Source organism: Tamandua tetradactyla, chromosome 6, assembly GCF_023851605.1.
Source record: "Tamandua tetradactyla isolate mTamTet1 chromosome 6, mTamTet1.pri, whole genome shotgun sequence".
Lineage (NCBI taxonomy): Eukaryota > Metazoa > Chordata > Mammalia > Pilosa > Myrmecophagidae > Tamandua > Tamandua tetradactyla.
The window spans coordinates 39,953,602-39,979,877 of NC_135332.1; the positions used below are offsets into that span (position 1 = coordinate 39,953,602).

The following is a 26,276-nucleotide window of genomic DNA, read 5'->3' on the forward strand; positions in this document are numbered from 1 at the left end:
TTTGTTTTTGAAAATGAATTCAAGAGACAAGATTGACCTACCTACATAAAAATAAATATTTTGAGGATAAAGATGACGCTAGCCAATGCGAGCAACAGGGAAGAATAATCAGACATTCATAAATTGGACTTTCGTATAATTTTTTGTGTTTGAAAAACATTTATTAGCTTAAAGCAAGACCTTTGCTTTGTTTTGCTTTGTTTACAAAGCTTAGTGTATTAAGCTTTGCTAGAGCCTGGATTTCTGCTTTATAGAATATAACATTGAGAAAATCAATACAAAAATTCTTTCATGTATTCATTAATATAAATACTTCAATGGAGTCTTGTTTCATTTATGTGACTAAAACTAAAAAATTAAAACTAAATAGAACCCTGATTAGTGATTTACAGGATTGTCCTAAAGATATTTGTGCATATAATGTAATTTATGTCTTGAACAAAAAATGTACACATATTTTTTATAAGCAAATAAAGTTTGCACTTTGATGCCTAAAACAAAGTAACAAATTATTATGTATGAAAACATATTTCCTTTGTTTTTAGGATATGAATTGCTTAAAGGCAGGAATGGTAGGCGCTTCAGAAATATCTGCAAACAAGTAGTAATGGATCATTCTTGGACTATATTCGACAGGCCTAGCAAGATTTATTTTACTTTAAAAGAGCCAGTCCCCAAAGTAATACCCCCCTGCAAAAGTTAAAAAATTTGTAATCATACTGTACTTCAGCAATGTTCTCAACACAGTAATATTTGTGATCATGCATAGGAGCACTGGCCCTTCTCTGATATTTGCTATACTTATATTTGCCACACTTTAAAATCTTTCAAGCATTGTATGAGAAATGATGAAAGAAAGCAGTTTGCTATGTTATTATCATGTTAGACACTCCAAGTAATTCTGTTTAAAATGACAAGTTTAAATGGTGAGCTTTTATTTGAGATGCATCGAATATTCTCTAGTGTGACTATGTTTTCAAATATACTTGCAATTCTTATTTTTCAGAAATAATCACTTTTAGTTCAGAGTCAAAACTACAAGAAGTTATTCATGCTAAGTGTTACAGCTTTCTGACATAGTAGGAATAGCTGAGGTGGGTGAAGCATCTATCTTGATGTTTTACATCTAGCTATTAGTCAGCTAATCCTCTTTGGTACTTCACTGAAAATATTTTCATTCTATCTGACAAAAGTAAAAATATTACATTAACTGTGACTTAAAATGTGTTTTAGGTGACACATTAATGAGACTAATGGTTCTTGCCTTATTCTTTAAAGTTTTCATATTTTTATCTTTGGTGAACCTAGATCTAGAGAGTTTAATAACTATACAAAGGATATCCTTTGCTTTTGGAACTCTGGGAAGCAAGATTATAATAAAAGACTTCAGATCATCTTTTTTTTTTAAATGCGATTTTATTGAGATATATCCACAGACTATACAATCTGTCCAACATATACAATCTTTGGCCACAGTATCATCATAACAATGTATTAACTTTTTTAAATGCAATTTTATTGAGATATATATTCACATACCATATAATCATCCAAATTGTACAATCTAATGGTTCACAGTATCCTCATATAGCTGTGCATTTGTCATCACAGTCAGTTTTTGAATGTTTTCATTATTCCAAAAAAAAAGAGAATAAAAGTTAAAAAGAGCACCCAAAACATCCCATACATCCCTCCACTCTGTTATTTATTTATGTCTTTGTGTTGTTGTTACTCATCTGCAACATGGGATAAAGGGAGTGTCAGTCACAAGGTTTTCACATGGTCACACCTTAAAAGCTCTATTGTTATTTCAGTCATCTTCAAGAATCAAGGCTATTGGATTACAGTTCAACAGTTTCTGGTATTTCCTTCTAGGTATTTCAATACACCAAAAACTGAAGAGGGATATCTACATACTGCATGAGAATAACCTCCAAATGACCTCTCGAATATTTGAAATCTCTCAGCCACTGAAACTTTGTTTTGTTCCAGTTTTCTTCCCCTTTTTGGTCAAGAAGTCTTTTTCAGTCCCACAATGCCAGGGCCAGGCTCATCCCCAAGTCAGGTCCCATGTAGGGGGAAGGCAATGAGTTCACTTGTGGAGTTGACTTAGAGAGGCCACATCTTGACAACAAACGAGGTTCTCTAAGGGTGACTCTTTGGCATAATTATAAGTAGGTTTAATTTCTCCTTTGCAGGCATAAGTTTCATAAGGGTAAGCCCCAAGATCAAGGGCCTGGTCCATCTAATTGGCAGTCCCAATGATTGCAAGAATATCAGATTTTCTAAAGGTAGAGAAGTTTAATATTTCCATCTTTTTCTCCAGTCCCTCAAGGGGACTTTGCAAGTACTTTTTACTCTTTGGCCCAGAGTACTCTGGGATATATCAAGGCACCACATTAACCTGTTCAAACCAACAGTATCTCACTCCCTATTCAAAGTTCCAAGTAGCTATGGTGTTCAAATAAGATGACCATACAAGTTAGACAGTGTGCCACCGAAAATATAAATTTTGCACCAAATATTCATCTCTTCTTTTGGTCTCACACAGAAGTTGAAGTTTTAAAATACAGTCAATATCATCAGATCATCTTTTAATGTAAACTTAAAAAAACAAAAAGACCAAGTAAATGCCATAACTAAATACAAGAAGTCCATTAGGCAAAATATTTGGAATGTGTCCAATTAATCAGAATAAAGCATGATAGAAAGGTAAAGCTGAGCAATGCTCACATAGAATTCAGGTCTGGTAAAGGAAAATTTTGACTCATCAAGAAAAATTTATTTAACCCAAGTACCATGAAAGGAGAAATGTTAATACTGTTTATACAGCATTTGAATTTCAAATAATCCTGTCAATTTATTCCACAACAGTTAAAGAGCAGTGGCTTTCAAATTTTTTTCCTCCATAATCAGGATTCAATATATGCTTATCTGCATACATATATTTATGTATATATCTATCTGCATACCTATATCTGGAAAAATATTAACCCTTACTTCATAATGCATACCCTAATTCTGTTTCCTAAAATGGTCACAGTTCATAAGTTAATTTCATTCCCACTAATGGATCACAACCTGCAACTTGAAAAATACCAACAGTGATAAATAGAATTTTCTAAATATTTTTCTTGGGGACTATTCTAGTTTGCTAGCTACCAGAATGCAATATACCAGAAATAGAATAGCTTTTCAAAAAGGGGGAATTTAATAAGTTACAAGTTTACAGTTCTAAGGCCATGAAAATGTCCCAATTAAAGCAAGTCTATAGAAATGTCCAATCTAAGGTGTTCTAGTTTGCTAGCTGCCGGAATGCAACATACCAGAGACGGATTGACTTTTAATAAAAGGGGATTTATTTTGTTGGTTCTTCAGAGGAAAGGCAGCTAACTTTCCACTGAGGTTCTTTCTTACGTGGAAGGCACAAGATGGTCTCTGCTGGTCTTCTCTCCAGGCCCCTGGGTTCCAACAACTTTCCCCGGGGTGACTCCTTTCTGCATCTCCAAAGGCCTGAGCTGAGCTGTGAGTGCTGAGATGAGGAATGCCGAGCTGCTTAGGCTGTGCTACATTGCGTTCTCATTTAAGCACCAGCCAATTAAGTCAAACGTCACTCATTGCAGCAGACGCGCCTCCTAGCTGACTGCAGATGTAATTGGCAACAGATGAGGTTCACGTACCGTTGGCTTATGTCCGCAGCAACAAGATTAGGTATGCTCACCTGGCCAAGTTGACAACTGAATCTAACTAACACATGTCCACCCCTTGTCAACTTGGCAACTTCAAGCATCACTTTAAACAGGTGCAAAAACTTCTCTTCTTGCTGTGGACCTGTGAATCTCAAAACAAGTCCGGTGCCAATAAGCAAAGGAGGATATTCACAGGATATAGATTTTCATCTCCATAGGGAGAAGTTGGAAGAAACACAGATGTAAAACCTGCAGGGCAAGCGCCGTGGAATTTCAAAGTCTGAAAGTCATTCATCCTTCGGCTATAGAAAGTGGCAGTCCCACCCCTTCCAACGGCCTATGCAGTGGCCAGCCTCTTTCCAAATTAACTTCGGGGAACATTGAGGAGACCACCTCTGGGCTCCACTCTCTCCAGGCATCAGGGCCACCCCTGGGCTCTCTGCCATTTCTGGCGCACACGCTCAACCCCTCCACATGGTGGCAGCCAGGCTCTCCCAGTCCCCCCAAGGAGCATGCTCTGCCTTCTCCAAGGCCTGAGGCTGCACAACTCTTCCACTGCAATGAGAGGAGAGACTCATCCTCGCCCTTCAGGGTAAACCCACCCTCTCCATGTATATGGGTGGATCCACTCTCCTGGCCGAGGTTTCTTGGCTTCAGACCCGAGCTTCCATGGTTCTTACTCTGCAAACTCCAATTTTTCCCTTTTGTGTCCTCCTTTGCCAAGATTGGCAGTGGTTCCATTTACACCAACAGTCTCTTCAAACCCTCCAAGACTTCTCCATCAATCTCTTCACAGTTCCTCCAAAGTCTTCCCCTTAGCCATCCAAAACACCGTTCCAATGGGTCTGGTATTTGCAAACCGCAGCAGCACCCCACTCTCCGGTACCAAGTCTGTTCTAGTTTGCTAGCTGCCGGAATGCAACACACCAGAGATGGATTGGCTTTTAATAAAAGGGGATTTATTTAGTTGGTTCTTCAGAGGAAAGGCAGCTAACTTTCCACTAAGGTTCTTTCTTACGTGGAAGGCACAGGATGGTCTCTGCTAGTCTTCTCTCCAGGCCCCTGGGTTCCAACAACTTTCCCCGGGGTGACTTCTTTCTGCATCTCCAAAGGCCTGGGCTGAGCGGCAAGTGCTGAAATGAGGAATGCCGAGCTGCTTAGGCTGTACTACATTGCGTTCTCATTTAAGCACCAGCCAATTAAGTCAAACGTCACTCATTGCAGCAGACGCGCCTCCTAGCTGACTGCAGATGTAATTGGCAACAGATGAGGTTCACGTACCGTTGGCTTATGTCCGCAGCAACAAGATTAGGTATGCTCACCTGGCCAAGTTGACAACTGAATCTAACTAACACATAAGGCATCCAGGGAAAGATACCTTGATTCAAGAAGGCTGATGAAGTGTAGGGCTTCTTTCTCAAGTGGAAAGGCACATAGCGAACATGGCACTGTCTGCTAGCTTCCTCTCCAGGCCTTATACTTCATGAAGCTCCCCCAGGGGCATTCTCCCTCATCTCCAAACGTTGCTGGCTGGTGGACTCTGCTTCATGACTCTCATCATTCTGTCATCCCTTGGCACTCTCAGAATCTCCCAAAAAGTCGTGGCTGGTAGACTCTGTGGTTCTCTCGTCCTGGTGGCTCTCCTCGGCGCTGCTGTGGCTTTCTTGTTCTCAAAAGTCATTTCTCTCCAAAAATGTCTCCTCTTTTATAGGATCCCAGTAAACTAATCAAGATCCACATAAAATGGGTGGAGACATGCCTCCACTTCATCAAGTTTAATATTTACAATTGATTTAGTCACATCTCCATGGAGATAAACCTAATCAAGTTTCCAACCTATTCTGAATAGGGATTAGAAGAAACCGTTGCTCCCACAGATTGATTAGGAGTAAATCATGGCTTTTCTAGGGTATATAAACCCTTTCAAAGCAGAACAGGGACTTAGAATTTAAATGTTGCCATTTTATCAGTTTCTGAACCATTCATTTCCTTGATCTCACCTAAGTCGTGTTATCACCAAAAACTGCACCAGCTCCAACATCTTCTACACAAGCGTCCTGCCCTCAGACTACAATAGTCTTTTCCTTCTAGGTTATAGGACCAAGTGCTCCCACTACAAATTTTTAATTACAGTTAGATCACATTGATTTGCTTCTCATGTTTGTGCTTTCTTTCTTAGCCAACTTTAGAGTCCATGGTGCAAAAAAATAAGTTCGTGGTGCATTACAATCACATCCTTAAAACCTAGTCAATTCCCAGTCTCTTCTTCACTTTTTAGTACTCATTTTGCAAAACTTTAATGTGTTATAAATGAGACAATTCTTACCTAAACATCTGCCAGCACATGAACACAGATGGAGAAAATCATACAACCAGGAAGACTGATTTCACTTTAAAATTGTCTCAAAGTTTCAGTAATCGCTTACTATTGCCTGGCAGTCTTGATATGACCATTTCATATCTACTTTCTCTTCATCCTTCTTTCCCACTGTGCTATCCACCTTCATCACCCAGCTGATGATCTAGCTCAGAGGTTAGTGGTTCTCAAAGTGTGGTCCATAGGTCAATAGCATACGCATCACCTGACAACTTGTTAGAAATGCAAATTCTCAGCTGCCACCACCACTGATCTCCCCCCCCCCCAATATTTACTGAGTCAGAAATTCTAGAAATAGAGCCCAGCAATCTGTGTTTTAACAGGCTCTGCAGGTGATTGATGCATGCAAAAGTTTGAGAACTGATCTAGCCTCATATTTCACTAAGAGGCTATTCTCTAGAATGTAAACTCCAAGAAGGCAGGGATTTTTGTCTTTTTTGTTCACATGTAATCCAAGCATCTAGAACAGTGTGTGACAGATATTAGACCTCAATATGTACTTGTTGATTCAAGCCATTAGATGGGAACTCCCTTATTTTCCCCTAAACAAATCTAAAAACCTACCTGCATCTGTACCCATTTTCTTCTTTTTCCAACTAAGGAAATGTGCATCATCATATCAAAGGACACTATTTCTATATGTGGAATGGATCTCATCCTTTCTTCCCTTCTCAAGACCTTTGCTGTATTTCACCTCTCTCCTGCATTATCCGTCAATATGTCACTACTAGTTCATTTTATTTAGGTATACAGTCAGCATTAAAACAAACTTTTCCTATCCCTAAATCCTCTTTCAGTTACTGCCCCATATCTGTTTCCCCTTTCCTCCCCAAACCTCTTGACTCCCACTCACCAATCACCAGATCACTTCTGGTCTGATTTTCACCTCCACTATTTGATGGTTCTTGACAAAGTCAGTGATTATATTTTAAACATCTTTATTGAGATATGATTCACATTTTAGGAAAGTCACCCGTTTAAAGTGTACAATTCAATGATTTAGTAAATTCAGAATTGTTCAGCCATCACCAGTTCTTTAGAACATTTTATCACCTTTTAACCATTAGCAGTCACTACCCTTTCCCCACTAACCCCAGCCCTATACTACCACTTTCAAGAGATTTGCCTTTTCCATACGCTTTTAATTTTTTTTTATTAATTAATGGTAAAAAAGAAATTAACCCAACATTTAGAAATCATACCATTCTACATATGATTTCAGTAATTCTTAACATCATCACATAGATGCATGATCATCGTTTCTTAGTATATTTGCATCGGTTTAGAAGAACTAGCAACACAACAGAAAAAGATATAGAATGTTAATATAGAGAAAAGAAATAAAAGTAATAATAATAGTAAAAAAAAAACCTATAGCTCAGATGCAGCTTCATTCAGTGTTTTAACATGATTACTTTACAATTAGGTATTATTGTGCTGTCCATTTTTGAGTTTTTATATCTAGTCCTGTTGCACAGTCTGTATCCCTTCAGCTCCAATTACCCATTATCTTACCCTATTTCTATCTCCTGCTGGACTCTGTTACCAATGACATATTCCAAGTTTATTCTCGAATGTCCGTTCACATCAGTGGGACCATACAGTATTTGTCCTTTAGTTTTTGGCTAGACTCACTCAGCATAATGTTCTCTAGGTCCATCCATGTTATTACATGCTTCATAAGTTTATCCTGTCTTAAAGCTGCATAATATTCCATCGTATGTATATACCACAGTTTGTTTAGCCACTCTTCTGTTGATGGACATTTTGGCTGTTTCCATCTCTTTGCAATTGTAAATAACGCTGCTATAAACATTGGTGTGCAAATGTCCGTTTGTGTCTTTGCCCTTAAGTCCTTTGAGTAGATACCCAGCAATGGTATTACTGGGTCGTATGGCAATTCTATATTCAGCTTTTTGAGGAACCTCCAAACTGCCTTCCACAGTGGTTGCACCATTTGACATTCCCACCAACAGTGGATAAGTGTGCCTCTTTCTCCGCATCCTCTCCAGCACTTGTCATTTTCTGTTTTGTTGATAATGGCCATTCTGGTGGGTGTGAGATGATATCTCATTGTAGTTTTGATTTGCATTTCTCTAATGGCCAGGGACATTGAGCATCTCTTCATGTGCCTTTTGGCCATTTGTATTTCCTCTTCTGGTAGGTGTCTGTTCAAGTCTTTTTCCCATTTTGTAATTGGGTTGGCTGTCTTTTTGTTGTTGAGTTGCACAATCTCTTTATAAATTCTGGATACTAGACCTTTATCTGATATGTCATTTCCAAATATTGTCTCCCATTGTGTAGGCTGTGTTTCTACTTTCTTGATGAAGTTCTTTGATGCACAAAACTGTTTAATTTTGAGGAGCTCCCATTTATTTATTTCCTTCTTCAGTGCTCTTGCTTTAGGTTTAAGGTCCTTAAAACCGCCTCCAATTGTAAGTTTCATAAGATATCTCCCTACATTTTCCTCTAACTGTTTTATGGTCTTAGACCTAATGTTTAGATCTTTGATCCATTTTGAGTTAACTTTTGTATAGGGTGTGAAATATGGGTCTTCTTTCATTCTTTTGCATATGGATATCCAGTTCTCTAGGCACCATTTATTGAAGAGACTGTTCTGTCCCAGGTGAGTTGGCTTGACTGCCTTATCAAAGATCAATTGTCCATAGATGAGAGGGTCTGTATCTGAGCACTCTATTCGATTCCATTGGTTGATATATGTATCTTTATGCCAATACCATGCTGTTTTGACCACTGTGGCTTCATAATATGCCTTAAAGTCAGGCAGCGCGAGACCTCCAGCTTCGTTTTTTTTTCAAGATGTTTTTAGCAATTCGGGGCACCCTACCCTTCCAGATAAATTTGCTTATTGGTTTTTCTATTTCTGAAAAGTAAGTTGTTGGGATTTTGATTGGTATTGCATTGAATCTGTAAATCAATTTAGGTAGGATTGACATCTTAACTATATTTAGTCTTCCAATCCATGAACACGGTATGCCCTTCCATCTATTTAGGTCTTCTGTGATTTCTTTTAACAGTTTTTTGTAGTTTTCTTTATATAGGTATTTTGTCACTTTAGTTAAATTTATTCCTAGGTATTTTATTCTTTTAGTTGCAATTGTAAATGGGATTCGTTTCTTGATTTCCCCCTCAGCTTGTTCATTACTAGTGTATAGAAATGCTACAGATTTTTGAATGTTGATCTTGTAACCTGCTACTATGCTGTACTCATTTATTAGCTCTAGTAATTTTGTTGTGGATTTTTCCGGGTTTTCGACGTATAGTATCATATCGTCTGCAAACAGTGATAGTTTTACTTCTTCCTTTCCAATTTTGATGCCTTGTATTTCTTTTTCTTGTCTAATTACTCTGGCTAGAACCTCCAACACAATGTTGAATAATAGTGGTGATAGTGGACATCCTTGTCTTGTTCCTGATCTTAGGGGGAAAGTTTTCAATTTTTCCCCATTGAGGATGATATAAGCTGTGGGTTTTTCATATATTCCCTCTATCATTTTAAGGAAGTTCCCTTGTATTCCTATCCTTTGAAGTGTTTTCAACAGGAAAGGATGTTGAATCTTGTCAAATGCCTTCTCTGCATCAATTGAGATGATCATGTGATTTTTCTGCTTTAATTTGTTGATATGGTGTATTACATTAATTGATTTTCTTATGTTGAACCATCCTTGCATACCTGGGATGAATCCTACTTGGTCATGATGTATAATTCTTTTAATGTGTTGTTGGATACGATTTGCTAGAATTTTATTGAGGATTTTTGCATCTATATTCATTAGAGAGATTGGTCTGTAGTTTTCTTTTTTTGTAATATCTTTGCCTGGTTTTGGTATGAGGGTGATGTTGGCTTCATAGAATGAATTAGGTAGTTTTCCCTCCACTTCGATTTTTTTGAAGAGTTTGAGGAGAGTTGGTACTAATTCTTTCTGGAATGTTTGATAGAATTCACATGTGAAGCCGTCTGGTCCTGGACTTTTCTTTTTAGGAAGCTTTTGAATGACTGATTCGTTTTCTTTACTTGTGATTGGTTTGTTGAGGTCATCTATTTCTTCTTGAGTCAAAGTTGGTTGTTTATGTCTTTCCAGGAACCCGTCCATTTCCTCTAAATTGTTGTATTTATTAGCGTAAAGTTGTTCATAGTATCCTGTTATTACCTCCTTTATTTCTGTGAGGTCAGTAGTTATGTCTCCTCTTCCATTTCTGATCTTATTTATTTGCATCCTCTCTCTCCTTCTTTTTGTCAATCTTGCTAAGGGCCCATCAATCTTATTGATTTTCTCATAGAACCAACTTCTGGCCTTATTGATTTTCTCTATTGTTTTCATGTTTTCAATTTCATTTATTTGTGCTCTAATCTTTGTTATTTCTTTCCTTTTGCTTGCTTTGGGATTAGTTTGCTGTTCTTTCTCCAGTTCTTCCAAGTGGACAGTTAATTCCTGCATTTTTGCCTTTTCTTCTTTTCTGATAAAGGCATTTAGGGCAATAAATTTCCCTCTTAGCACTGCCTTTGCTGCGTCCCATAAGTTTTGATATGTTGTGTTTTCATTTTCATTCGCCTCGAGGTATTTACTAATTTCTCTTGCAATTTCTTCTTTGACCCACTTGTTGTTTAAGACTGTGTTGTTGAGCCTCCACGTATTTGTAAATTTTCTGGCACTCCACCTATTATTGATTTCCAACTTCATTCCTTTATGATCCAAGAAAGTGTTGTGTATGATTTCAATCTTTTTAAATTTGTTAAGACTTGCTTTGTGACCCAGCATATGGTCTATCTTTGAGAATGATCCATGAGCACTTGAGAAAAAGGTGTATCCTGCTGTTGTGGGATGTAATGTCCTATAAATGTCTGTTAAGTCTAGCTCATTTATAGTAATATTCAGATTCTCTATTTCTTTATTGATCCTCTGTCTAGATGGTCTGTCCATTGATGAGAGTGGTGAATTGAAGTCTCCAACTATTATGGTAGATGTGTCTATTCCCCTTTTCAGTGTTTGCAGTGTATTCCTCATGTATTTTGGGGCATTCTGGTTCGGTGCGTAAATATTTATGATTGTTATGTCTTCTTGTTTAATTGTTCCTTTTATTAGTATATAGTGTCCTTCTTTGTCTCTTTTAACTGTTTTACATTTGAAGTCTAATTTGTTGGATATTAGTATAGCCACTCCTGCTCTTTTCTGGTTGTTATTTGCATGAAATATCTTTTCCCAACCTTTCACTTTCAACCTATATTTATCTTTGGGTCTAAGATGTGTTTCCTTAGACAGCATATAGAAGGATCCTGTTTTTAAACCCATTCTGCCAGTCTATGTCTTTTGATTGGGGAATTCAGTCCATTAACATTTAGTGTTATTACTGTTTGGATAATATTTTCCTCTACCATTTTGCCTTTTGTATTATATATATCATATATGACTTTCCTTCTTTCTACACTCTTCTCCATATCTCTCTCTTCTGTCTTTTTGTATCTGACTCTAGTGCTCCCTTTAGTATTTCTTGCAGAGCTGGTCTCTTGGTCACAAATTCTCTCAGTGACTTTTTGTCTGAGAATGTTTAATTTCTCCCTCATTTTTGAAGGACAATTTTGCTGGATATAGGAGTCTTGGTTGGCAGTTTTTCTCTTTTAGTAATTTAAATATATCATCCCACTGTCTTCTTGCCTCTATCGTTTCTGCTGAGAAATCTACACATAGTCTTATTGGGTTTCCCTTGTATGTGATGGATTGTTTTTCTCTTGCTGCTTTCAAGATCCTCTCTTTCTCTTTGACCTCTGACATTCTAACTAGTAAGTGTCTTGGAGAACGCCTATTTGGGTCTAATCTCTTTGGGGTGCGCTGCACTTCTTGGATCTGTAATTTTAGGTCTTTCATAAGAGTTGGGAAATTTTCAGTGATAATTTCTTCCATTAGTTTTTCTCCTCCTTTTCCCTTCTCTTCTCCTTCTGGGACACCGACCACACGTATATTTGTGCGGTTCATATTGTCCTTGCGTTCCCTGATACCCTGTTCAAATTTTTCCATTCTTTTCCCGATAGTTTCTGTTTCTTTTTGGAATTCAGATGTTCCATCCTCCAAATCACTAATTCTATCTTCTGTCTCTTTAAATCTATCATTGTAGGTTTCCATTGTTTTCTCCATCTTTTCTACTTTATCCTTCACTTCCTTAAGCTCTGTGATTTGTTTTGTCAGTTTTTCTATTTCTTCTTTTTGTTCAGCCCATGTCTTCTTCATGTCCTCCCTCAATTTATCAATTTCATTTTTGAAGAGGTTTTCCATTTCTGTTTGTATATTCAGCGTTAGTTGTCTCAGCTCCTGTATCTCATTTGAACTGTTGGTTTGTTCCTTTGACTGGGCCATATTTTCAATTTTCTGAGCGTGATCCGTTATCTTCTGCTGGCATCTGGGCATTTAGTCAGATTTCCCTGGGTGTTGGACCCAACAGGTTGAAAGATTTTTCTGTGAACCTCTGGGTTCTGTTTTTCTTATCCTGCCCAGTAGGTGGTACTCGTTGCACACGTTTGTCTGCGGGTCCCACCAGTAAAAGGTGCTGTGGGTCCTTTAACTTTGGAAAACTCTCGCCGTGGGGGAGGTTCACCAGCCGAAGCAGCTTGGAAGAGTGCCAGCCGGCCCAGGGATCTGAATGTGGGGAGGGTTGCCGGCCGTCGCAGCCCGGGAGAGCGCCCTTCTGAATTTCCTAGTTGGCCCAGGGCGCCAAGCGTGGCGGGAGGGCGTCAGCCGCCGCAGCCCGAGAGAGTGCACCGTTCCCAGCCGGACCGGAGAGTCACGTGTTTGGAAGGGACCCCCCCGGTCACCATTCTCTGAGGTCTGGGGATTTCCGATCCAATCTCTCAGTTGGTCCGGAGGGCCTCACGTGGTGGGGGCGCCAGCCGCCGCGGCTTGAGGGGACCGCCTGCCCAATTCTGCCAGCTGGCTTGGGAAGGAGGAAGGGAGGGACTCCGCCCGCTTGCCGCCCCACCCGGGAAAGCCCGCGCCCCTCGGTGATCTCACCGGAGCTGGTTCTCCCAGACAGTCAGCCATTCCAGGATGGGGTACGCTGTCTTTTTGATCTCTGTCGTGGCTCTGGGAGCTGTTCTGTATCATTTCTACTCCCCTAGTAGCTGTTCTTTAACAGATTAGACGTCGCCATGTTCCTTCAACTTCCATACACTTTTATACATAATTGGAATCATACAATATGTGGGCTTCTTTCACTTGGCATGATGTTTTCAAGGTTCATCCATATTGTAGCCCATATCAGAACATCATTCTCTTTATGGCTGAATAATATCCCATTGTATTTATATACCACATTTCATTTATCTATTCATCAGTTGATGATGAATTTGGGTTGGTTCTATCTTAGGGCTATTAAGAATAATGCAGAGAGAACGGGTGGAGCTTGGGAGCAGTTTCAGCAGCGTGAGGAAAACGTCAAGCTACTCCATGCCAAGAATCGAGAACTTAAAAGAAAATTGAAATTCTGACTCGACTGAGTGGAATATTGGTGAACAATATTAAGTTAGATGGACCTTTACTACAGATTCTATTTATAAACAATGTTATTTCAAAGCAATATCATAAAAAAACAGAGGAATTTGTATTAAATTTAGTAAAAAGATTTGAGGGACAGCAGAAAATGATGTGGAAAAGACTTCCTTTAATTTTTTACCCCAGCCATCCAGAATTATATTAGAACAGGACCAAAAAAAAGTAGAATCCTGGCCATTAAAAATAATAAGGATCATGTTTATCAACTGATGAGCGATAAATAAACATGAATGAATATCATTCAGCTGTAAGAAGGAATGAATTCTTGATGCCTGTAACACACATGAACCTTGAGTACATTATGCTGAATGAAGTAAGTCAGACACAAAAGGACAAATATTTTATGATCTCACTAATAGGAACTAATAATAAACAAAATCAGAGTCATAATCTAGAATATAAGGTACCAGGACACAGGAGGGTAGAAAATGGGAAGCTGATGCATATTTTTCATAGAACTTTTTAGTACATTGATTCATAATAATTTGAAATGGATAAAAGGTGATGATGGTACTATATTATTGTGGTTCTAATTAGCACTGCTGAATTATGTGATGTGCTTAAAAGGGGAAATGTGTCATGTGTGTCACTAGGAGGAAAGCTAGATAAAACAGATGACTGGTTAGTATTAAAAAGATAAGAATATTCTTTTATGAACAAGTACAAATGCATGTCATTATCACAAGATGTAATAGGGTGATAGCTGGGAAAAACTAAGCCTAAAACAAACTATTATTATAGTTAATAATAATATTTTAATATTCTTTTTTCAACTGTAAAATAGACACCACACCAATGCTGTTTAAATAATAAAGGGCTATAAGGTGAAAAAAAAATAACAAGGAAGCTTTTAGTGTTATAGGAAGTATCTTATATTTTACTAATTTTGCCTTGATAAATTGGGGCAACTGCTACTAAATGGAAACCCTCAGCTTACCCAAGAATGGGAAATACCCAAGTAGCAGCAAGTCTTCAGCTAGATTGTTTTTCTAGAAGGGTAAGAAATATAAGTCAAGGCAAAAACATCAAAGCCTCCTGTTTCAATTATGGTGCTGAAGAATATCAAATGAACGATTGCACAAAGCCTCAGAATGCTGCTCAAATAACCGAAAAAAGAAAAGAGTATAAGAATGCCTATGGTAAGGCACATAATCAGAATTTTCAGCAGCGATACCATCCTGAGAAGTAGAAGATTTGGAAGATTCAAGCCAGGAGTTATTAGCAAGGAACTTCAGGATGCACTTGGTGTGATGGACAAAAGTCTGCCACCTTTTATATATTGAATGCACCAGCTAGGATGTCCACCAGGTTGGCTCAGAGAGGCTGAACTGGAGAATTCAGGGCTTACACTCTATGATGGAAAAGATGATGCTGATGGAAAAACAGAATGGAGAAGTACAACAGAATAGAGTGTCGTTTACAATCTCAAAATTGGCAAACCATCCACGATTTATTATATCTATTCCCAGAGGAATTCCAGATGAATGGAGGATATTTGGTTCCATATCAATGCAGGAATGTCAGCAGAAGGTAATTTGCCAATTACCTTACTTCTAACTTCTAAGAGCCAAGTGTGAGGTATGGCAGTAAGAGGTCTCCATCTCAGTCAAGCCCTTGCAGTCCAAAAAAGCAGAAGGAAGGCAGTAAGGCAGCATCACGTGCTGATATGGAACTTGACTCAGACATGGGGTTACCACATGGTTTTCAGAGCAATTAAGCTTTTCAATTCCAGCTACCATTGCCTCCTGGCACTCTCCTCCCTCCACCCCACCCCCACCACCCGTGACATTCATGTCTCCTCTCCCCAAGAGCACCCTGCCATTGACTCCCATAGATTTGCCGCACACCAGGATGGCCTCTGTAGCCATGCATGAGGATGCACTTGAAGAGCAGCAGAAGCAGATCTGGGTGGCTCTCAAGCAGGCTGGGAGTATAAATAGTGATTCTGATATTACTGTCAACACATCTTTAACTGGAAATTCTGTGGCCTCTTCAGCTTGTCCATATGACCTAGACCTTCCTGTTCCAGAAGGAAAATCATCTGAAAAGCAAGTTAGCTCAATCAGAGATACCAGACAGTTATATGAAGAAATCTGAAGTTGAACATTTCTCAGCAAGTCCACATTCTGAGGACATGCTGCTTTGTCAGAAGAAAAAAGAACAATCTGTTGAGGTAGACCCTAAAGGCCCTTCTCTTGACAACAGCAACGTGGCATCAAAATGGGACATTAGTAATAAAGGGATCCATAATGTGCTTGAGGTGGACACCAGTCCTTCCACAGCCGCCAAAATCCATAGTCCCACGCCTGACATGAGCAAGCCTGCAGCGCGAATAACCCCATTTGAATTTGAGAATATGGTGGAATCTACTGGGATGTATCTCAGGATAAGAAACTTGTTAAAGAACTCACCTGAAACCAGCAGAAAAACAAAAATGCCTCTGGATAACTGCTTGACAAAGCACCGAGAGCTATTTAATTATTCACTTTTTTTTTCATGGGCAGGCACCAGGAATTGAACCTGGGTCAGGCAAGAATTCTGCTATTGAGCCACCATCGCACTGTTCCATTTAATTATTAATTGCTTTTTGTTCTGTTAAGTAGCGTGAAGTAAATGGACAGATATGCTTGTTTTCTTATTTGTTCCTTCCATGCTTAAAAATCTCTTCAAGGCTTAATTGTGGTCTACAAAGTCAAGCCTATTTTTTTTAAATGGAAAGACTGGGCTCACAAATTTACTGCATTTTATCCTTACTGACACAAAGTTGGGGTGGGGTGGGGATGTATGTATGAACTGGTTTAGAGATAGTTTATTAAGGTTTAAACTATTTTTGGATTGTGAGTTTCCATCAGAGTGATGCTTTTTATCCGTCTTTTGTACATTGTTTTCCCTTTCTGCATTTTGCTAATTACACCATATATAAATTCAATATATCACTTTTTTCTTTTTTGGGGGGTGTGGGGTGCATGGTCCGGGAATCAAACCCAGGCCTCCTGCATGGAAGGCAAGCATTCTACCACTGAACCACCTATGCACCTTACAATATATCACTTTTTTAAAAGAAAAATTCTAACCATTTTAAATTTATGTTTCAATTCTGACAACCAAATGAGAAAAATCAGAGATGCGCAACTTTATCCCATTTGGGATATTTTTGTAAGTGATTTACATGCATCAGTTTTAAAAACACTTTTACTTTTTTGTAACTTCATTCTTTGTAATTAGTTTGCTATAGAGGTATGTTCATCTTTCGGTACAGAGGTTTAATAAATTAGTTTTCATATTCATAAAAAATGCTGCTATGAACATTGATATACAAGTTTTTGTGTGGACATGTTTTCATTTCTCTTGAATATGTGCCTAGGAGTGGAACTGCTGGGTCATATAACTTTACATTTTGAGTAACTGCCAAATAGCTGCATCATTTTGGATTCCCACCAGCAATATATGAGGGTTCCAATTTCTTCACATTCTTGCCAATACTTTTTATTATCTTTTTTATTATAGCTATTCCAGTGGGTATGAAATGGTATCTCATCATGGTGTTTTGATTTGCATTTCACTAGTGACTAATGATGTTGAGCATCATTAGTCTTATAATTATACTTATTGGCCATTTGTGTATCTTTGAAGAAATGTCTGTTCTAACTCTTTGTCCATTTTTAAATAGGATTATTTGTGTGTTTTTTTTTTAATTGAGTTGTACACGTCCTTTATATGTTCCAGATATCAGTCCCTTATCAGATGTGATTTACAAATAATTTCTCCCATTCTGTGAGTTGTCTTTTCACTTTCTTGATAGTATCATTTGTAGCACAAGTTTTTAATTTTGATGTAGTCAAATTTATCTATTTTTTCCTTTGTTGCTTTTGCTTTTAGTGTCATATCTAAGAAACCATTGCTTAGTCCAAGAAAATAAAGATTTACTAACATGTTTCCTTCTAAGATTTTATAGTTTTAGTTCCTGCATTTAAGGCTCTGATCTGTTTTGAGTTAATTTACGTGTATAGTATAAGGAAGGCACTCAGCTTTTGCATGTGGATATCCAATTGTCCTAGCACTATTGGTTGAAAGGACTGTTCTTTTCCTAGTGAATCTTCTTGGCACCCATTCAGTGATGATTTATATATTATCAAATCCAATATTCATTTTTTTCTCTATATCTTATTTGCTCTATCAACAGTGTTTGACACAGTTGATTATTCTCTCCTTCAAAGGCTCTACTGTCTTGGTTCTCTTTTTACTTAACTTGCTATTCTTTTCAGTTTATATGGGTTCCTTATCTTTTACCAAGATTCTAAATGTTAGGTTTCTAGTTCCTACAGCTGCATAACAAATTACCCCAAAACTTGGTGGCATAAAACAACCATTTATTTTGCAAAGCAGGGACCACTTATCTCTGTTCCATGATGTGAAGAATGGAATCATCAGAAGGCCAGTTTGTTGACATGTCAGGCATATGTTGTCTATTGACTGGGGGCCTCAGTCCCTAGCCAAATGAGCCTGTCTGTGTGGTTTCTCTTCAAGGATTAGTGTGGGCTTCCTCAAAGCATGGTGTCTGAGTTTCAACAGCAAACATTCTGAAAGAGAGAGAAAGCCGGGGGTAGCCATATGGTCTTTTATAATCAAACCTCAGAAGTCACAAAGCATCACTTTTGCCTCTTTTGTTTGGGGGCGTGGGGGTGGGGGAATGGCAAGATAGTCATTAAGTCTTACCCCAAGTTCAAGGATGGGGAAAAAGACTTGTTCTGGTTTGCTAGCTTCCAGAATGCAATTTACCAGAAATGGAACAGCTTTTAAAAAGTGGAATTTAATAAGTTGCAAGTTACAGCTTTTAAGCAATTAAAGCAAATCTATAGAAATGTTCAATCTAAGGCATCCATGGAAAGATACCTTGATTCAAGAAGGCCGATGAAGTTCAGGGTATCTCTCTGAAGTGAAAGGCACATGGCAAACACAGTCAGGGTTTCTCTCTTGGCTGGAAGGGCACATGACAAATATAGCATCATCTGCTAGCTTCCTCTCCAGCTCTCTGGGAGTTTTCCTTCTTCATCTCCAAAAGTCACTGGCTGGTGGACTCTGCTTTGTGGTTCTGTGACGTTCTCTGCTGTGGCTTTCTTGTGGTTCTGTCGTTCTTCTCTGCTCTCTCTGTGAAGCTCCCCCTTTCTCCAAAATGTTTCCTTTTCTATAGGATTCCAGTAAAGTAATCAAGACCCATCTGGAATGGGTAGAGACATGGCTCCACCTAATCCAATTTAACCACCATTCTTGACTGAGTCACATCTCCAGGGAGATAATCTAATTAAAGTTTCAAGCATATAGTACTGAATAGGGATTAGAAGAAACGGCTGTCTTTACAAAATGGTATTAGGATTAAAACATGGCTTTTCTAGGGTACATACATCCTTTCAAACTGGCACAAGACTCTATCTCTTTTTGGAAGCTTCTGAAAGAACATATAGGACTGTAAATATTGCTGTGGTCTTTTTAAGAAAACATCAGGCTGTTCTGGCCACACAATCCACATCATTCCCACATGCAAAATACATTACCTCCTCCCCTGAGGCCTCCCAAAGTCTTATCCCATTATGTTATCAGGCTCAAGTTTGAGGTCCAGGATCTCATCAAGATTCAGTTCAGGGACAGACGAGATTCCTTTGGTGTAGTTTCTTGAGGACATCTCGAATATAGTTCCTCCTGATCTGAAAATCTGTGAACCAAAGAGACAAATTATCTGCCTCCTTCCTCACCACTATCCAACATTCAATGGTAACACATACAATAAACTTACCATTCCAACAGGGGGAAAGTGAGAGGCAGATAGAAGTCAATTGTCCATAACCATTCTCCTTTTTCTTTATACATGCTCCCCAGCTGATCTTTTCAATTCCAATAGGTTTAAATACCATCTGCACATTTGATTCCCAAATATCCTGATCTGAGCTCCAGACCAGAATGACCAGTTATCCAATTGACACCTTCACTAAGATACCTCACAGATATTTCCAATTTAACATGTTAAAATGAACTCCTTTTCTGCTTTATCCTATTTCCTCTGTAAACCTGTTCTCCTGGTTTCCCCTGATAGTTGAATGATCCCAGTCTTTACCTAATTGCTCAGACCAAAACTCAGGACTTGGCCTAATTCCGTTCTCTTCCTCATCAAATATATCTAATTAGCAGCAAGTTCTACATTTTCTTTCTCCTAAATAAACTCATTTTTTCATCTCACATGGATTATAGCAATCTCCTTATTGGCTATCCTGTTTCAATGCTCTCTTCTAATTTCTTTAGCACAGCAGTCAAAATAATATTTTAAGCCATGTCTGGTTGTGGCACTCTTGTCCTGTCTTCAGTGACTTCCCACTGCGCTTTGAAAAACCCAGATTCTTTACCTTGGTCTAACAGCCCATATGACTTATCTTTGGCCATCTCTCTGACCTTTTCCCTGACCACATTCCCTCCAACCCACTATGCTTCATCTCCTTTAGGCTTCTTTAAGTTCCTGGAGCACATCAGACTCTCAAAAAGGGCCTGTACACATGGCCACCAATTTTCTCACCCCCACATGACTGAGTCTTTCTCATCCTTCAAGGTATGGTGTTCCTGACCATCCTATCTAAGTAGGTAACCTTCTGTTATTCTCTATCATTGTACCCTGTTTGTTTCCTTTTCAAACTACCCCAAATTTAACATATCCTTCTTTCTTGTTTACTTATTTATTATCTATTACTCTGATTGTAAGCTCCACTAGATTGGGAGCTGGTCTGTTAATCACCAAGGTATACCCAAGTACCTAGCAAATAATATGCCTTCAATAAATATTTTTCAATATGTTGTTTAAAGGTATAATTTTGTTTTGAGACTTCTATTAAGAATAAGTAATTACTATTAATGTTAAATGTAGTACTTTTTTAAAAGAATTTATTAATTAAAAAAATAAAGAAACAAAATAAAACAACATACATAATCAGTAATTCACAATATCATCACTTAGTTGCATATTCATCATTTCTTAGAACATTTAAATGTAGTACTTCTTAATTCTTGCTGAATTAGTTGTTTACTTTTCTCTTTCAGTAATTGCCCCTCCTTTTTGGCTGCTGCTTTAGCCAGAGCCACATCAGATGAAGTCCTTCAGAGTGATCTTTCTGTACATTATATACCAAAGGAAACGGATGGGACAGAAGGGACTGTGGGTGAGTGCCTCTGTACATTATTTGTTTAAAAATATTAAACACTTCACATGTTCTGTGATCTACAGAAAATGTCTGCAAGATACTCTATCTAATTACATTCACCCACTTGATTATGTAATGGTAGCAAGAGAAAAAAATGCACAAAAAAAAATAATAAGAGGAAGAAGAGGAGAAAAAATACAGGTGTGTCATGAAAAATGTATAGTGGTTATGGACAGTAATTGGAGCAACAGGAGATTGTCATAAATAACATCTGGATAACTGAAAAGAGTGAAGAAAGTGAAGACAACAACAGAAAAAGATAAGCAGAGAGGGGGAGGGAGAGTTTGAGTGAAATCTATTAGAATTTTTTAACTTACTTTTAAGAATCCAACTAAAAAATCAGATATAAAAATTCAAGAACTGTCTGCAATGAAATATCTCACTAATTATATTTAATTTTGTATTTAGTAATAAATAGAGCTCTATAAGACACATATGCAATCTGTAATTTAAGTGGATGAATCACTTTTTTTTTTCCAGGTAAATTATGAGGCTCCCATGTATTAATGAAGGTATATTTATTAATGTATTCGGGTTATATATATTTGACAGCCTCTCAAGAAATGCTGATTTTTTTTTTAAATAGGGAATTACTACTCAAAATTAAGAGATTTTAGTATTTCCTGCTACTTGTTCTCTTTTAAGCATTTTTCTCTTTAAACATGGTTTATAAAGAACAAAGCATGTATTAATGAACCAGAGTAGCTACATTCCAGACAATGTGAGGTTGATATAAAAGTAAACATTTCTGTTCTTCATTTCTAAATTGCTTTTTTTTTGACAGAAAATTGGCAAGGAATGAATTTCTCTGCTTGTTTTTACTGATAGTGATTGATTCACCTGGAACTAAATTGGATGGAATTCCTGCTTCATTGCATAGGCATTTGCCTTTTCTCTGGTACTAATGCATAAACTAAAAGTACTGTAATGAAATGAGGAGGGAGATTAAATTCTGCTTCACGGCAGCCAGAATGATGGCTGATTCAGTTCCAACTCAGTACAGTGACATTAACGACTGATGAGTAATTTACAGCTGTGAGGGGGTGGATTGCTACTTAGAACAATTTTCTCTTTTTCACACCCCTTTTTTATTTTATATTATTTTTCCATTTCAAGCAGCAATTATTTACATGCTGGTGCTTTACACCACTACCCACAGTACATATTTAATGTAGCAAAATTGAAGTGTTGCCCATTATACTTTGTAAGAATTTTCTGACCCCTTTGCCCCGTAAAATAGCAAAAAATGAAATGAAGGATTTTCTTTTGCTGTGTATATCATCAGTCATTCTGGTTTTATATTTTTCTAAGAGATTACCCACTAATGTCTCCATGCCCCAGTTTAGACTGATCTATAATTTTAACCATTTGCAAACCCTTAATCTAGTTAACCCAAATGTCTCAGTGTGAACTATACTGAGGAGAATCTCTACAGGGAGAAAACTGTGTTTGCCTGATTGGGGAAATGAACATACTAAATGAGGTCTGCAGTCAATAGCTTATAGGCTCTGAAGTCTGCACTTTTTGCCTTTTACCTCTCTTCCTGGTTGTTTCCAAAAACGGACTTTTAGGTTAAAATCCTTAACTTAAAAGTTATTTTCATGTTCATCTAATCCCTAACAGAATATTAATAAGTGATCTGACTTTTTCAAATTCATTTGGCAGATATAACTCCTGTCCAGACAACTGAAAACCAATTTGAAATGTCCCAGTATAAAAATTAGGAATAGTAAGAGAGGAATGACCACTTATATAAATTAAAATAATGTGAAAAATTCATGTAAATAAGTTTTAAAACCTGGATATTTTCTAGAAGAATATAAATTAACAAAGTTTACGTAACAAGAAAGAGACTGAGAAATAAAAAGGACAAGGACCAGGTAATGCTGCAGGTGAACATTTTCAAACAATCAGATAATTCTAATACTTTTTTCAATGAATGCTCCAATTGCACAGAGAAATAAGAATCATTTGCATACCATAACACTGATACCAAAACCTGTTTAAGCTCTAATCAAGATAGTGGAGTAAAAAGCTTCAAGCCTCCGTCACCTCACAGAAACTTTGAACAACCAGCAGGTACAGACAGAAACAGCTTTCTAATAGCCCCAGAAAACAAATACAGGACTGCAATAATAGGCTGAGTGCTCAATCAAGAAAAAGGCCACATAAAAGTGGTAGGCTGTTGTGGTGCCCTGGCTGGCCTCTCTCACACACCTTGTTTGCCCATGCTTCCATTGCACATCCCTGGCCCTAGTTCCAGAGAGAGGAGTAACCTCTCTGCACATATTGGGAGTATGTATACTTGTCCCAATCTATATGGTGGTGGACCAAAGGTCTTGATGTACCAGAACTTGCCCTGCATGTAAAAGAAGGCAGCCCATGGAACTCTCCTAAAGAAAGCTGTGGGAGAACAATCAAGTAGGTCCCTATTTCCTAGGGAAGAGGGGACACTCACATCTGTGTAAATGGGGGAATTCCTAGGACTGCATGTTCATGCCCAGACAAGATGCATGTGCAAAAAGGACTCAGGAGACTTTGGCCTAGAGCTATTCTCCAAACTCATTGTAAGGATAAACTCTGAAAGAGAGCACTTACACAGGCAAATCCACAAAGACTGGGAAAGTTGTTTTCTTTTATCCCATCCTTCCTTCTTTTTTTTTTTTTTTTTTCTTTGCTAGCTCCTGGCATTCAAGGAAAGCTCTGGAGCAGATGCTGCAGAGCCTAAATTCCAGGGATGGCACTTGAAAATATCAAAGTGTCCAAGCTGCAGTAAAAGATTATAAAATGTACAAAGAAATAGGAAGTAATGGCCTAGACACAGGTAAAGATTAGAGCATTAGAAATCATTAAGGAGAAGGGACATTCCAGACAGACTTAAAAAAAAAAAAAGTCCTAAATATGCTGAGAGAACGGAAATAAAACATGGACAGAGAACTAAAGGAATACGGAAAACAGTAGATGAACACAAAGAGAATATTGATAAAGATATGGAAATTTGGAAAGGAACCAAACATAGCTGAAGATCACAATATAAATTGAAAATTCCCTAGAGGGGTTCAACAGCAGATTAGAAATGGCAGAAGAATCAGTGAGGTTGAAAATAAGATAATTTAAACCATCAGTCTGAGGATAAAAAAGAGGAAAGAATGAAGAAAAGTAAATAGAGCCTGAGAACAGTGTGGGACACCGCCAAGCATACCCATATACACAGAGAAGAAAGAAATGGGGCAGAGAAAATATTCAAAGAAATAATGGCTGAAAACTTCCCAAATTTTAATGAAGGACATGGATATAACCATGCAAATTGCTCAACAAAATCCAAACAGGATGTGCTGGTTTGAAATGATGGTTGTACCCTAGAAAAGCCATGTTTTTAATCTGAATCCCATTTTGTAAAGGCAGCCGTTTCTTCTAATCCTTATTCAGTATTGTATGTTTGAAACTGTAATTAGAGCATCTCCCTGGAGATATGATTTAATCAAGAGTGGTTGTTAAACTGGATTAGGTAAAGGCATGTCTCCACCCATTTGGGTGGGTCTTGATTAGTTTCTGAGTCCTATAAAAGAGGAAACATTTTGGAGAATGAGTGATTCAGAGAGAGCAGAGCAGAATGACATAGCCATGAGAAGCAGAGTCTACCAGGCAGCGACCTTTGGAAATGAAGAAGTAAAACGCCTCCCAGGGAGCTTTGTAAAGGGAAGCCAGGAGAGAAAGCTAGCAGATGATGCCATGTTCACCACATGCCTTTCCAGATAAGAGAGAAACCCTGACTGTGTTCACCATGTGCCTTCTCACTTAAGAGAGAGAGAGACCCTGAACTTCATCAGCCTTCTTGAACCAAGGTATCTTTTCCTGGATGCCTTTGATGGGACATTTCTATAGACTTGCTTTAATTGGGGCATTTTCTCAGCCTTAGAACTGTAAACTAGCAGCTTATTAATTTCCCCTTTTTAAAAGCCATTCCATTCCTGGTATATTGCATTCTGGCAGCTAGCAAACTAGAACACAGGATAAAATGCAAAAGACCTACACCATGTCATGTTATAATCAAACTGTTAAATGGCAAAGATAAAGATAATTTTGAAAGCAGCAGAAGAGAAGCAATGTGCCATATACAAGGGAGTCTCAATTAGATTAAATGCCAATTTGTCATTAGAAATCATGGAGGCAAGAAGGCAGTGGGAAGAAATATTTCAAGACTGAAAGCAAAAATTACCAACTCTGAATTCTGTATCAGGCAAAACTATCTTTCAAAAATGAGGGTGGAATTAAGACATTCCCAGATAAAGAAAAGCTGAGGGACTTTGTCAATACTACAATGGCCCTACAATAGATGCTAAAGGGAGTTTTGTAGGTTAAAAGGAAAGTACACTAGACAACTGACTGTAGTTACATGAAGAAATAAAGATCTCTGGTAAAGACAATGAAATAGATAAATATAAATACCAGGACTACTATATTTTTGTATCTAAACTTTTTACTTCCTACAGGATCTAAAAGGCAAATGTATAAACTGTAATGATAAATCTATGGTTTCAGACTCATAATGTACAAATATGTCATTTGTGACAAGAACTACATAAAGGTGGGGACAGGCGTATAGGAACATTGTTCAGATATGCTATTGAAGTTAAATTGCTATCAAGGCAGATGAGATTGCTAAAGATTTAAGGTGTTAAATTTAAGTTCCATGATAACCACATAGAAAATATCAGAGAATATGCAAACCCATAGAGACAGAACAGAGAAGGCAGGTTACCAGGGCTGGGGGATGGGACAATGGGAAGATAATGCAAAATGAGAGTAGGGATTCTGTTTGGGGTGAGGGGAGAATTGTAGTAATGGATGGCTGTTTTAGTTTCCTAGCTGCTAAAACAAAAACCATACCATGTGTTGGCTTAACAAATGGAAATTATTGGCTCATGATTTCAGAGGCTAGAAGGCTTGCTTCCTCCCATGGTTGGTATTTTCTGGCTAGCAAGCAATCTTTGGGGTTTCCTGGCTTTTCTGTGACATGGCCATGCATATGTCTATGTCTTCTCTCTCATCTGAGTTCCATGGGCTTCAGGACTCATGCTGCTTCCCATGGCTTCTTTTTCTGTCTGACTTTCCCTCTGCTTATAAAGGACTCCAGTAATCTGGAGTGAGGGCCAACCTGATTTAATTCAGCCACACCTTAACTGAAGTACAGTAGGACCTCATTTTACTTGACCGATATATTCTAAGATCCTTTGCATAAGCTGAAAATCACACAAAATAGCGAACCCTGTTATTTAAAAAGTATTTCTTATATAAGCATGTCACACATTTTTGTGAGGCAAACACTCTAGTAAGTACAAATTAATCACAGAAATAATTTTTTTTTTATTTTAATTATCTGTCTTGTCCATGTGCCCCAGCAGCC

The 26,276-nt window shown here is 37.9% G+C and overlaps 2 protein-coding genes and 1 pseudogene across 13 annotated transcripts in view; 2 read left to right on the plus strand and 1 right to left on the minus strand.

The window, feature by feature from the left end:
- Positions 1-26,276, plus strand: part of PPM1E (protein phosphatase, Mg2+/Mn2+ dependent 1E) — a 289,214-nt gene that overhangs the window by 235,268 nt on the left and 27,670 nt on the right. For all 6 annotated transcript variants that reach the window (XR_013177663.1, XR_013177664.1, XM_077164967.1 and 3 more), the window contains exon 2: positions 20,709-20,827. Coding sequence is in view for 4 of the 6 variants with exons in the window: in XM_077164967.1 (XP_077021082.1) it covers positions 20,709-20,827 (119 nt within the window). In the remaining 2 variants the exon portion in view is untranslated. The remainder of the gene's footprint in view (positions 1-20,708; positions 20,828-26,276) is intronic.
- LOC143685971 (zinc finger CCHC domain-containing protein 8 pseudogene) lies at positions 14,461-16,411 on the plus strand (annotated as a pseudogene).
- Positions 18,011-26,276, minus strand: part of TRIM37 (tripartite motif containing 37) — a 371,934-nt gene continuing 363,668 nt past the window's right edge. For 5 of the 7 annotated variants that reach the window (XM_077164952.1, XM_077164948.1, XM_077164949.1 and 2 more), the window contains one exon: positions 19,185-19,338. In XM_077164952.1, the coding sequence (XP_077021067.1) occupies positions 19,260-19,338 (79 nt within the window). In that variant the 3' untranslated portion in view covers positions 19,185-19,259. Of the gene's footprint in view, positions 18,209-19,182; positions 19,339-26,276 lie in introns of those variants that run through there. The other 2 variants (XM_077164953.1, XM_077164956.1) reach the window with 2 other exon arrangements.